Genomic DNA, 14806 nt, shown 5'->3' on the forward strand with positions numbered 1-14806 from the left:
AAATATCCCTTATGTTTTTTATTTTAATAAATGACGTAATAATCGATTAAACATAATTCACATATAATAACCCCAAGCATTATTAGATTAATTATTTTCAAGTACTTCAGTTGCACTGATTAGGGAAAATGCACTTGAAAATTATCGTTCTATGCTATTAGCATATTATTTTACTTCGTATCTCAAAAATATACTACCACTTCATAAACGATAATTTTGACTTTGTCATTGCTACTGGCCACTTGAAAAAACATTTTAGTGCTTATCAATGAAATTTTTGAAAATTCTTTCTGAAATCAGAATCAGAAAACGTCTGTTTCCGAAGGAGGGGAGAAAAGTAAAGTAAAGTAAAGTGGGGTCATCAACAATTGACCGTCAGCTTTGAAACATTTTGTTGTCACATTTCTTCTCTTTTCTTTTTCTTTTTCTTTTTTCCATTTCAATTTTAATTTCAATTTCAATTTTTATGTGCGTGCATTTTTCACTTGGCTTTTGTTACTGTCATTTTATGTTTTTGTTGCCTTATGTAGTTGGTTTTTAGTAAACTTTTTTTATTTTCTTTATTGCATATTGACATTTCAATTGCTTTTTATCAGTGCAATTTATTTTCATGTCTTTTTATGACTGTCTTGTCGTTTGCGTTGCATCCACAGACAATTTGAGGGGACGCAATAGATTGGTTGGTTGAGCTTCGATAAAGTTATCGATATGTGTATGTCTTCATATATGTATATAAATTGTAGCTTATATTTATTATATTTACCAGCAATAATGTAAACAACAAGCTGCAACTAACCTGAAAAGATACAAATAAAATGCAATTAATTAGTTTAATTTGAGATCATTAGAGAATATTAAGATTATAACTAAAATTGAACCGGATTTCGATTATAATATATGAAACATCTAAAATTAACAGCAATTCTCAACTTGTTAAACGTTTTGTGTTTTCCAACAATAAGAAAAACCTTGGCCATAATTTTCACGCTCGAAGCGCGTGCTCTCCCTTTTAGCCCTCCCCTAATTTGCATATCGAGCTGATAACAACAAGAGGAAAATGTGTGAAAATTGCATCAAGCTGTGGCTCAATCGAGTGATAATCCCAGAGGTTATTATAGTTAGATTACAACATTCTATAGACTGCAGCAGGAAGAGAATTTCTTGGGATTTACTCTTGCTGCTGCTGCAATAACAACTTCCCTTATGTAGAGCAGTTGACATCTGTTAAGCAGTGCGCACATTTTTATGCATTATAATTTAGAGAGCCAGCCGTCTGATAACTTTATTATTTGTGCACGTTTCTCGTGTCAACGGCGACACATAAACTTAAATGCAAAATGCAAATTCAAATTGAAAATTGCGACACTCAACGAGTCGACAGTTGACGAGATGCCAACAAAAATAAATGTGATAATATGTGTAATAATAAAATAAAAATCTATTCAACAACATAGTTGACTATATTATAGAACATGTTGTGTACAGTGACACAGAAGAAAAAGAATCATTTTAAAAGCAAATACCATATAATTTCCAATAGATATAAATGTGGTTTTAGCTGAATATTGTTGACAAACTATACGATTAGAGGAAACAATTTGAATTAAATAATAGAACACATTAGAAATGCATATAGATATACATATTTGCAAAACATCAAACTAAAATACATTTTTATTATATAGAATAGAACACAAAAGGCAATAAACATAGTAAGAGAAATATGAAAATAATTCCATAATAGAACAAATTAGAATTGAGCATATTGATAAGAAAAGTATTTATATAAACTTAGAAACAAATGTTGAAAATGTATACTATATATGTATATCATAACAAACAGAAAACAGTTTTGTCAAAAGTTATAATTATTGAAGATAGTGAGAGAAATTCCATATCAAATTAGAATTGAGCAATTTAAAAAATCCCAAATAAAACAAAATTAATTAAAGTTGTAAAATAATAATATTATAAACTATAATAATAAAAATGAGTTAAATAATATTGTCGAATAAGTTTAAAATTGACGAACCCCATTCAAAAATTATGAAATTTCCTCGGCACCCATATTAAAAGCTTCTACTATAATATACTATATAATTTATATTAGTATGTGTACATACATTCAGTATATTCGTATTCGTTATTTGGCCAGACGTGCAGCTTGAAAGCTTCACAAATACTGTCTGACTGATATTTAGTCTGTCTGGAATTTGATTGAAATAATTTATATGATGCCGTGTCCGTTCTTAAGCCTCCTGTCATCAACTTCCCCTTTGGCCCCCTCCGTTGACAACACAGTTCCGATCTTGATTTAGATTTATATTCATATGCAGCAACATTAAATATGCAGCATACGTATTATTGCGACTATTGTTATTGTTATTGTCATTGCGATTGCCATTATTATTATTTTTATTATTATTATTTAATGTTAATGCCACCTTGCGTGACATTCTTTCATTCAATCTGACAATTTCAGTCAGAAAACGAGTAAAAAGCATATTGACAGATGGATATCAACATGTGGATGTGCCAAATTGAGCTTGATAGACTAGCAGATATGCTGTATTTTTCCATAAGTTTGGTATATTTTGTATTATATGGTATATTTTGTATGTAGTGTTGTATACAAAAGTTACGACTCGGTATACTTTAATATTTTTGCAACTAGTACTGGTTGATAATCTGGTATATTTTTTACTATATGGTCTATTATGAATGGAGTGCTATATCGATATACCGAGTAGTACGATATACCAAATATATGATTAGTATTTTAGTATTTTTTCGGTAGTTGTATTTGTTGGCAATCTAGTATGTTTTGTACTCTTTGGTATTTCTTGAATGTGGTACTATATCGATATACCGAAAATATCATTTGGTATATTTTAGTATATTTCAGTATATTAATTTGGCATATTTTTATAATGGGTAGCGGGTATCACGCAGTCGACCACACTCGACTGTAGCTTTCTTATTTGCATTATTATTAACTAACTATGTACAATATATAATATTGGAAAGTAAATAAAACAGATAGTTATTCATAACGTTTTTATAGTCATTTACTTTTTGCTTTACATCAATATACCTTTCGCAAGCTGCCTTTACAGGGTATTGAGTCCGACAAGAACGAATATAATAAAGTGTGGCGGACGCCTCTGAGAAATCAGATGGTAATGGAAACCGACAACGCGACACTAGAAATCAACGATTGCATATTAAACATCGCTCCATTGGGGCGTGGCCCCAACACGCTCTTCCCTCTTCTCTCCCCTCGTTTTCTAAGCTGTCATCGATAGCAGAACACACGTGCCACACGTAGCAACCGCCTGTTGCACGGCAAAATTCATTTCTAGTTTACATTGCAATGGCTGTTGCACTTGTTTACACATCTGTTCTAAAGAACCCCTTTGGCATCGGATTACAGGATCAGGAACAAGGTCCACAATCAGCAGCAGGAACAAACTGCATAAATCCACAACACGCGTCGCCACCCACAATAAGGAAAAAGAGAGAGAGAGGAGGAACTGCGGCTCAACGCCCTTTTGGAGCATGGATCAAAATAGTTTAGAATCTGTGGTGTTTTTGTGGGCGTGGCTGGGCCACAATACGTTGCATGCAGCACGCGTGGTGGCAAGGACAACTGAAATCGCCACGCACTTCACTGCACTTGTCACACACAATCTGCGTCGTTTAATCAGCTATTCCATCCACCCATCCACCCATCGACCATAATCCACCCATAGTCGAATATACATTGCTCTGGCTCTTTTTGCACCACAATGTGTTGTAATTTATTTTTAAAATTGCACATATTTAATCAGCTGTTGAAGAGTCGGGGTGAAGTGCATGTAAATATTCCATTTATTTGTCAACTAAAGTCACTTATTTAAATGCGTTCAAGTCAACAATTAATTAAGTTTTCAGTTGGCTGCTTTAATTCGATGCGTTTTATATTTCGACAACTATTTCAAGAGCAATTTGTATGGGGAGATGCGGATAGGAAAAATTAAATATGCATTGAAAAACTTAACTAATAGAAAGATAAACTATTGATAAAGTCTATGAAAGAGTGTTGACCGATAACATTGATAATAACTATTTTCTGTAATACAATAAATAAACCCGATAAATTTATTAGTTATCGATAGTAGTAGATACTTTACCAAAAGCGATATTACGAAAATATGCAATTATAAAACTACCCATCGATATTCGTTGATTTCGATTGAAGATGATTATCTATCATAAAAATTTCGCTAAAATCTTTATAAGAATCTAAAACAATATTTTCAGTAAAAATGCTTCCGTTAATAGTTATTAAATACTCTATGTTGCTTATTTGTTAACAATAGTTCAAGGTTATCTTAGGTATCGATATTTGCAATTGCATTAATCCCCATTCAATTGTTCGATAATAACACAATAGGATAGAATTTCACAAAATTATCGATAGTGCAAATGTCACAATTTTTCAATACTAATTGTAATTGCATTTACATTCATAATTATCGAAAGCAATATTATCGATTCTTGATTAGTTATCGATATTATCAGATGCTTTAATGAATATTCAAATGTTCGACGGATATATTCAACACAATTGATAGTTTATTTCGATTCCACAAAATTATCGATAGTGCTAATGTCACAATTTTTCACAGCTAATTATAATTGCATTTACAATCATAACTGCAACAATCTAGATAATTATCGAAAGTAATATTATCGACGCTTGATTAGTTATCGATATTAGCAGATGCTTTAATGAATATTCAAATGTTTGACGGATATATTCAACACAATTGATAGTTTATTTCGATTCCACAAAATTATCGATAGTGCAAATGTCACAGGTAATTATAATTCCATTTACAATCATAACTGCAACAATCTTGATAATTATCGAAAGTAATATTACCGATGCTTGATTAGTTATTGATATTAACAGATGCTTTAATGTATATTCAAATGTTTGACGGATATATTCAACACAATTGATAGTTTATTTCGATTCCACAAAATTATCGATAGTGCAAATTTTACAATTTTTCACAGCTAATTATAATTGCACTTACAATCGTATTAGCAACAATCTTGATAATTATCGAAAGCAATATCCTCGCCGCTACTTTCATGAATACAGCTGCAGCTGTTGTCGTAACCTTCATAAAAAGTTAAGTTGTTTTTTATATGCACACGCCGCGTGTTTGTACAAAAAAAAACAAATGAATCATTTGAGTTAATACGAGTACGAATATGTAAATAATCGTGCTTATTCGTATTGTACCTACGTCTCTGAGCCATTTTAACAAAGGTCGCAAATGTTGCCTTTGCCCTGTCTCCCCCTTTCCCTTTCCCTTTCCCTTTCTCGTTTCTTGCTGATCCCTTTATCACACCTTTTCACACTCATATTGAGATTCATAATTATTTAGTTGCCGCCAGTTCAATGAACGACTTGTCGCTGTGGTTGTTACTCATTTTGATGTTTTGTGCGCCACAAAGTTTTACCTAATTAAATCAACAAAGTGTTGGAAAAACCACACACACACACAACAGAAGCACCCACTTATCCAAAGACTGTCTAAAACAACAGCTAATAATAATAAAATGCAATTATTAAGCCACAACAAACAGAAAAATTGCCAAATAAAAATGTTCCCCAAAACCACTTTTTATGCATTTATGAGGGAAGGAGAGTGTAAGGGGTGTCTGGCCAATGAGTTATCGCAATTTCTGATTAACACGCGACGCAACAAATTTATCCTAATAAAAGTTTATACAAGTCTGGATTTTGCATAAAAGTGAACACTAATTGGGTCGGGACATGTCGCCAGCACTCTTTTGAAATACCCTGTACGTGCATCGTGTAGGATGTATACAGCTAATGACGAATAAGAAAATTGTTCGTTTATTAGTCACTCAATTACGTGAGCTACTTTTAATATTTATATTTATTGCAATAACAAAGGCGAATGATTTCATTTCATTCTTTTTTTATATACGCAATCTTGTCGATACATTGATATAGGCTATCTTCTAGTCGAGCATATTAGAAATTCAATGGCCTCCAAGAAAATCAAGCACTTTGGGGATAGTCTAACTGCAAAATATTGTTTTTGCTTCTTCGTATTTTAATACCACTTGATAGTATCGTTTAAGAGGGAAAGAGTAAATTACACAGTCAGGTCATTAATTAACTTTCGGCTGATGGAAACAAATATTGAGAGCTTTACAACTAAGATATAAGAATGTCTCATACTCCATTAAAATAAAATGGTACACAGAGAGAAAACAATCAAAATTGAAAAAATCTTGATTTAAGACTTTTTCGATTGGAAAAATCTTTAATCAAGATTTTATTGTCAAGTTTGCATTTGAAGATTAAAAACATCTTATTTTAAGATTAAAATCTTGATTCAAGAATTTTTTTATTCTAGATTAAAAAGAAGATTGCAAATCTTGATTTACCAACTTTTCGATCTTGAAAAGGAAATTATTGTGTTCTTGTTTTTTAAAATTTTGGAGCTCCCTTCCATTAAAATTAGCACCTAATTTCTGGTGTTGTTGTTGTTCTGTGTGTTCGTTGGTCTTGGTCTTTTCCATTCTTGAAACAAGATTATAATCTTGAATTTCAAGATTGTGCAATCTACTTTTTTTTTGTAATCATAATTTTCATAATCATTCTTTTCATACAAACAATCTTAATTCAATATTATTTTTGATTTTACCACGTTTTTTCCTTCTGTGCATAAATGACCAAACTAGTTGAATCATTAAATTAAGCTTTAAAGCAAATACAATTTTTATGCAAAATAAATAAAATTATTATTCGCATTACTGAACTTAAATTAATATTGATAGGTAATTTTAATATGATTACTAATTTAAATAAATTTGTTTCACTTAAAATATAATATTTATATATTAATTAAAATTAGTTTGAATTTTCTATCACTTTAAAAAAATAAAATGAAACAATAGATTTAAAATTGTTATATAATTATATAGTGTTTGTTTGAGTTTTAAAATGTATTGCAATGTAGTAGTATCTCATTATACCAAATAAAGCTCGTGGTATATGTCAGTATTTTTTGTTTTGGTTCTATAAATCTGGAATATTTTAGCGGTAGCTTCCTGAATCGTTTTGTTCTGAAATATCAGTAACAAATATTGAGTAAGCATTGCTCTTGAATTACTGTACAAAATTCAAAAAAGTAGAATCACAAAACTTTGAGCTAAACACAAAATTCTTACAAGTCACTCACATCTTAACTGTTTTAGCCTTCCGCTAAGATGCGGGGCACTGCCAATTGGATAATATGCTTGGGATTGACCATAGTTGTATGGCTGGTCTTTCATTATTATCATTTCATTGGGGTACAGAATGAACCCAAATCTGGTAAGTGTTAAAGAGCAACATCAAGCAGGCTATGAGACACACAATATGTACACCTAACACTATTAAGATTATTGAACTCATATACAATTTCCCACATTAATACGAGCACATCCTCATCGACATATTGAAACATATCCACAATGATTCCGCTGGCCATGGATAATTCAACGCTAGACAACGAACTTCAGGAAACGCTTTCGGAGAGTTGCAAAACTAGTTCAATTGATGTTTATTTGCACTTCTTCTGGATCTTTGCATGCATCTATGCATTATCCAAGTTTACTGAATTATCTGAACGTTATCTGAGCGCCAAAATCGCATTTAAGGAGCGCAACTCAGATATTCGAGTGCTCAACGAAGAGTGGGAGAAGACTCTTAAGCTCTACGAACAGGACAAAATGCAATTAGATTCTCAGCTAAAAGCATTGCGCGAAAAGAACTGCGGATTGGAGCAATCGATGCAGGATTTGCGGGATTGTAATCTGCATTTGATCAGTGAGAATTTTATGCGCACTGTGCTTCAGGATCAACAGATTCAGGGACTGGCACAACGTGTGCAGGATCAGCAGCCATCGAACATATACATCACCAATCGTCACATCCACCTGACACGTCAGGTATTTGTCAACGAGGGAGATCTTGATATCGATATCGGTTCACGAACAGCCGGAGGACAGGATTTTGAAACGTCAGATAAATCCTTGAACGTTTGGGTTCAATATCTCAAGATGCGCAAGTGTTATATGGGACCTATAGCTGATCCAAAATTGGTCTTTAATGGCGATTCGGACCGATTTCCTCCGATTGTGATGACTACAGAGCAATTGGCCAAATTACAGGGTATCTTCCAAGCTTTATATATAACCAATATTTCTTTATTTTTATGCTATACACACTTTAGGCATGATCTAACTTCCCAAGACAATATTGCTGGGAATTTTTCCGTCTTAAATATGTCCCAAAAAGTTGCTTCTTGAAGATTCCATAAAAATTACAGCACAAAAGGGATTTTATTTGGTAAGCTTATAATGGTAAAGATTATAAAGATTCTCAATTAACACCTTTCCCTTCGAAATAGAATTACTCAAAATAAATGGACTGTACAGCGTAAATTTTTAACAATTATTTATATGTATATTTATGCAGCATACTTGGCAATTTGCTGCAATTTGTCTCCATTGAATTGCAATAATAAATCAACTTAAATTTCAAAACCAAATGCTTCTCATCAATAAAATTCGTCGATATACTTTGTAAAAGCTGCAAGAGATTAGGACTTATAGGAGTTGCTTACAAAAGTTCAAAAATACTGAATTACCTTCTAGGTTTCATCAAGTCCAATTTTGTAAAATAAAGAAACAACTAAAGTAACTATTTTATGAAAGTTTTCATATTTCGAACTGACTTACATTTCATTGCTACATAGAGAAACAAGTAAGTTACAGTAAGTTAAATTATTCCTAAAATATAAATATAAAACACTGAAACATACCAAAGGCTATATTATAGGTATATTCATAATATACCATGCAGTTCAAATTATACAAAAATATTTCTAAAATACAACAATTTGTATCAAGTCGCAATCAAATTTTCAGGAAATATGTTAACAAGATTAAGACTACTTATTTTTATTTTTACTTTGTCTTAACTTTGGTATGTAACATATACACACTAAAAATAATACTAAAATACTTGAATTTGAGTTATAATAATCTCAAAACGATGATTGAAGGCTTCCCCTTTTATTTTTTTTAGATATTTTTAAAATTGAAAACTAGAATTTTATACTTGTAGCTCTTAACGTTCTTCTAGTTCTAGTTGCTAAATTATTAATCGAATTTATCAATTGTAATTACAGTTAATTTGATACATTTTCTTTTGTGACATATTTGGTGTATTTTCGTGCTCATGTAGTTTTATTTTTAAATGAGTTTTCAAAGTGTAATAATACTGCTATCAGTTGGTCTGACATCTAGAGTATTAGTGCCTGTCGATCAATTAGCCTTAAAATCCCAATCAAATCCAAATCAAACAGTTTGCATTTACTGCGCTCCAAGACAGAGTGCAAACATCTGGCGATGTTGGTCAGGAAACGAAGCGATGACGATGACGATGACTTATCAACACAGCCAGCAGAGTCAGAGTCAGAGTCGCAGTTATTTTTTGTGTTGTCGTTCTTAGTGCGAATCCTCCCACTCTTCTACTCTCCCACCACCGCTCTCTCTCACTCTCTCTCTTTCTGCATTCATTGCTCACACTTCACTCCAGTTGAGTGGAGCTGAGTTCTGCTTTTGCTTTCTGCGTTTTGCGCCCATTCATTGGGCGCTGGGGTCACTGGCAGTTATCGGTGCAATTTTGTAATCAGTCGCCGGCTCAAGGTTAACTGCTAGCTGCGCCTCCCTCCCTTCCCCTTCCCCTACCCGTTCCTCCTCCTCTTCGTACCCTTCCCCACACTCTTGTTCTCGCACTCTTTCACCATCTCCTGTTACGCTCTTTTTGCATTTTATTTGCACATATTGACAGACGCCATGTTTGTTTTGCATTTGTGTTTGCATTTGTATTTGTGTTTGTATTTGCGTTTGTGTGCGCGAACTGCGCTTTCAACTGTATTTCACTTTTTTATTTGATTCCATTTCATTTCATTTTATTTTTTTATATTTTATGTCGCCTTCTTTTTTGTTGTTGTTGTCGTTATATTTTTTGGGTCATTTGCCCGTCTGGAAAGCGGTTTTATTTTGTATTTTGTATTTCGTATTTTGTTTTTTATTGTCACTTTGTTAATTTAGATTTATTACCATTTAAATGCACTTCCATTGTATTTACTGTACGACAGTTGGCATTTTTTCGGGGCTTCACGATTAGCGCTGATTGTGCCCCAAGTCAACCTAATGAGGTCCGTAGACTTCAATACATTAAGCAATAATGCACATAAGAAGCCCGAAACAAGAGATAACAAAGCGCAAATTTTATGTTAAATAAATAAAACAGAACATTAAAGTTTAAAATTCTCAAAATGATTCATTTAAGAAATATTTTTGAATATTTTTTCTAAGATTTAAGGAAGAAGACAGAATATCATATCGATTGAAAATACCGAAATATTTTGTCTGTTATGATTATTAAAACGTTTATCAAATGGCAATCAGATAAGTACATACATATATACATATGTATAGAAGTATTATAGTATTACACACTGTAAAGTCAAGCTTAGATTGTGTTAGACATCAAGAAGTCCAAATATTCTCTGACTTAGTAAATCAAATGTCAGTTTGATTTAATTCATTGTATGAATTTTAACGTGTTTTGTAATCCATTACTGAAGAAATATACTACTCATAGAAAAGTACTATAAAATTGTGCTAATATTATTCTGCTATTATAGACAGAAGGAAGAAAGTGATATACTTGTAAGTGGAAATGTATGTAGTAATTTCCTAAAAACAGAGTTCTTCGAAATTCTATCTCACTGGTTCGTTTTGAACATAATTCTTATTCAGTATATATCGTCATTTCGGTATAAGTACATTTATTCGGTTCTAGTTTACTTTCGGTAAGCCTGTGTAGTATATATATACTAACAAGTAAGAAAGTTACAGTCGAGTGTGCTCGACTGTGAGATACCCGCTACCCATTTTTAATAAAGGCAAAATATTGCGGTATCATTTTCAAAATATACCAAAAATACTAAAAATATACCAAATGGTATGTTTGGTATATCGATATAGTACACCATTCAAAATATACCTTAGACGGCACAATGTGCCAGATTGTCGGCCAAAGCAACTCAGACCCCTAGTAAGTAGGCGTTTTTGCCCATACAAAAGTATTTCTTTAATAGCTTCCACAATTTTTAACTGATCGCAACCAAATTTTCCCGAATCATAACTACCCTAGTATTTATTGTATATACCAAAATTCGCATCTTTAAAATTAGGCTTGTTATTCGATTTTTTTGATTTGCGGGGGCGGAAGTGGGCGTGGCAAAAATTTGAAATAAACTTGATCTGCGTGCAAACATAACAAATGCTGTCGAAAAAAAATTAGAGCTCTATCTCTTATAGTCTCTGAGATCCAATGTTTCATACGGACAGACGGACAGACACACAGACGGACAGACGGACATGGCTAGATCGTCTCGGCTGTTGACGCTGATCAAGAATATATATACTTCATAGGGTCGGAGATGCCTCCTTCTACCTGTTGCATACATTTCCTGCCGGCACAAAGTTATAATACCCTTCTACCCTATGGGTAGCGGGTATCAAAATATTAGTGGTATATTTTCAGTGTCTGTGTACAGTATATTTAGCAAAATGTCAATCACTGTCGGGCTTCTCACAGTTGTGCACATTAGACTTGTTTTCTTTTCTCAATCTTCTAATATATTCCATTCTTTTCTTACTATTTTTATTGACACTCCATATCCTTTTAGGTAATTTCTCATCCTTAGCTAATTATAAGCTGTTATTTATACCACAACAAGCTTTGTGTTCTGCAGTCAAGTTTAGCCTTTCATTTTTAGCCCACAGTTTCTACAGCAAACAATTACTGGGTCAGGGCTAACTGTTTGAACAACGTCATTCGATTACCCGCATCCTCGAACGATTGTCAAGTGTTTTAATTGTTGTCACTGTTGACAATTCGATTCTCACTCCCCCGCCTAGAGAAAAGAGAAATGTTTTTACATGAAAACTATGTGACGTAGTCTCTTGCATTGTTCTCTCAGTATCGGCGTCATCCACTACGCAAATATCAATTGCATTCGAAAAATTCATATTATTTATAGATAGAACAAAGTCTGGTCAACATTCGATTCCCTGCTTCTTCAACCACTTCAGCACTACCCACATTTTTTACACAATTTTATTACGCATTTTGCACATTTCGTCGAATGCTTTGCATACGATTTGCATAGATAATTTGTTTACCGCTTCCATCAGAAGCATCTCAAAATTGTTGGTTCCATTCCAATAACCCACTAACGTGTATACATAGATAGATATATGGCAAAATACACAAGAGAGCAGAGAACGGAGAACAGAGAACAGAGAAATCTAATCGTTAATTGGCACACTAACCCCAAACAAATGGGCAACAGGCTGGCGTTTGCCATTGGCCCCATTTGTCTGACTGATAAAAATAGTTTATCAAGGTTATTCGCAAAAAATCGCAATAGCAACAAAAACACAAACACAAACAGAAAAAAGCGAAAGCGATTTCGAAAGCATGTGGGTGCCTCAATAAAGTACTACAACGACACAACAACGAAAATAATACAAAAAACAAAAAAAAAACGCACCGAACCTAACCGAAAGTAATTGAAAACGACCTTGAGATAATGGCCTCATTTATGCAGATATTTCGTTGGCTGTGCGAGTGTATTTGCTGAAATTCTTTAGCTATCCGTTTGCTTAGCTGCAAAAAAATGAACCAGGAACCAGGCCAACAAATAATGAGCACAACAAATGGAATTAGCTATTAAAATGTTTACAATGTGCCAAATTGAACAATAACAATACCATAGGGCAACAGCACAAAAGCTCTCGAGCTCTCTTTCTCTCACACTCACACTCACTTTCACTTTCTCTCACTCTTTCCCTCAAATTAAATACAAAAGAAAAAGTAAATATGATTATAATAATCATCAAGGCAAATCCAAGTTGTGCTAGAAATTTGATTGTCCAGACGAGGAAGCAAAAAATGATCTAGAGAAAATGAAATTTTGAATGTAGAAGCGATATACCGAATAAAGCTTATGGTATATTTTGGTATTTTTCGCAATATATTCATTTAGTATAATTTTACTTGTTTAATTTCATATTTAAAAATCATCACTTAACTTTAGGCTTATTTTAAATTCAAATTTTATTTTCGCTAGTTTTTCAAATTTATTGAAATTGACTTTTGACGACTGTAGATAACTTTTAAAGTTTATCGCAGACCGAAGTTCATAAAATATTTATTTAATCATTAGGTGGGTTGGGCAGGGGCGAGACTTTACTTCACACTTGTGTAAATGTCAGAGACGTGAAAAAAGAAGTATAGAGAGGGAGAGAGAGAGATAGCGATAATCAAATTCTGCTGGCAACCATTTTTCAATTTTCAATAAAAAATTTGCAATACGAATTGAGCAAATAAATCAGCATTGACAAACGGCATCATAAAAATTCAATCATCCATATAAGAGGTTCAAAATGCGTATTTCACAGATACACAGACAGTCAGATACCGCTACAGATACAGATACAGCTACAGCAACAGCTACAGATACAGAAAGCAAGAGACTCGAATTCAGTTGCAGCAAGTTCAATAACATCGCACTGCTAAATTTCATGGAATATCTAAACAGCTGTCTGCTTCGTGTGCGTCACATGACAAAAGTGAAATAAATAAAATGCGCTGCACAATGAACTCTCAACATTTTGGCATAGAAATGGGAAAAAGTCATAATACGAAAAGATCACAAAAATACAAATATAATTAAATTATGCCATCGACCATAAAAAGAAACCAAAAGTTGCTTAGAACAAATACAACACCAACAAATAAAAACAATGCAAATGTATAAAATAGGGAAACAATTGCATTGCCAAAACTTTACAGAGACTAGCAAATACTCTATACTTTTTAAAAGTTTTTTTTTCTTTTGTAGTAAACTGAATGTATGTACTTATAAATTAATATATATTTAATTCATTCTGAACAATTGAGATACAAATTTAAATTAAATTTTGAATGTTCGTTAATTTTATTTATTTGTAATTTCAATAAATTTTTTTAGTTCCCTAGATTAATTTTTAACAGATATTTTCTTATCTGCAGTATATATTTCTCAAAGCATACATTAACAAAATATATAATTCTCTAATATATTAAATTTAATATAGACTTTTGTAATAATAAGAAGAATTTTAAATTAACATTTCGAATTTTGTTTTATACTGATATCTCATACAAAGTTTAAATTTAATTTATTTTATTTGTATGTAGTGAGTTTAATTTTATATGCATAATCAGACATTTTCCAACTTGCAGTCTTTTTTTTTACAAATATACCAACAATACTATATAGATAATAAGTATATTATAGTCTCATATATTTTTTGAGTGAAATGTGTTTCATCCCTCTTTCAATACCTTTTCAACTCTAGCTAAACATAGAGTATACAACATATACACGAAGCAAATTTGTATTAATGGGTCAATGTGCTAGTTTGAGGCTGACTGAGTATTTAGCCACAAAAAAAAGCAGCAGCAAAAAGAAGAAAAAAAACCTGGTTGACCGTCGAGCGTTGACACCTTATTTCAGCAAAGATTCTGATTCAGATTCCGATTCCGATTCTAAACAATTCATACACCGCAACCGCAACAGCAACCGCAACGCAGTTCATT

The 14806-nt window shown here is 32.5% G+C and overlaps 2 protein-coding genes and 1 long non-coding RNA gene across 4 annotated transcripts in view; 1 reads left to right on the top strand and 2 right to left on the bottom strand.

Annotated features, from left to right (window-relative positions):
• Nucleotides 1–14806, bottom strand: part of LOC117572673 (ecdysone receptor) — a 121872-nt gene that overhangs the window by 65556 nt on the left and 41510 nt on the right. The window lies entirely within an intron of this gene.
• Nucleotides 7205–8613, top strand: LOC117571522 (uncharacterized). Its single transcript, XM_034253698.2, has 4 exons — nucleotides 7205–7408; nucleotides 7583–8248; nucleotides 8310–8425; nucleotides 8487–8613. Exons 1-3 carry the CDS (start codon nucleotides 7303–7305, stop codon nucleotides 8318–8320), a joined length of 783 nt encoding a protein of 260 aa, XP_034109589.1. The 5' UTR covers nucleotides 7205–7302; the 3' UTR covers nucleotides 8321–8425; nucleotides 8487–8613.
• Nucleotides 8486–8826, bottom strand: LOC127565581 (uncharacterized). Its single transcript, XR_007954919.1, has 2 exons — nucleotides 8727–8826; nucleotides 8486–8668 (listed from the first exon to the last, which is right to left on the bottom strand). It is a non-coding gene; the product is annotated as an uncharacterized LOC127565581 (long non-coding RNA).

This window comes from Drosophila albomicans, chromosome 3 (genome assembly GCF_009650485.2).
Source record: "Drosophila albomicans strain 15112-1751.03 chromosome 3, ASM965048v2, whole genome shotgun sequence".
Lineage (NCBI taxonomy): Eukaryota > Metazoa > Arthropoda > Insecta > Diptera > Drosophilidae > Drosophila > Drosophila albomicans.

Coding starts and splice junctions, on each gene's coding strand:
- LOC117571522 (XM_034253698.2), top strand. CDS start 7,303: ATGCGGGGCACTGCCAATTGGATAATATGCTTGGGATTGACCATAGTT. Junction 7,409..7,582: donor ACAGAATGAACCCAAATCTG/GTAAGTGTTAAA, acceptor ATTCAACGCTAG/ACAACGAACTTCAGGAAACG.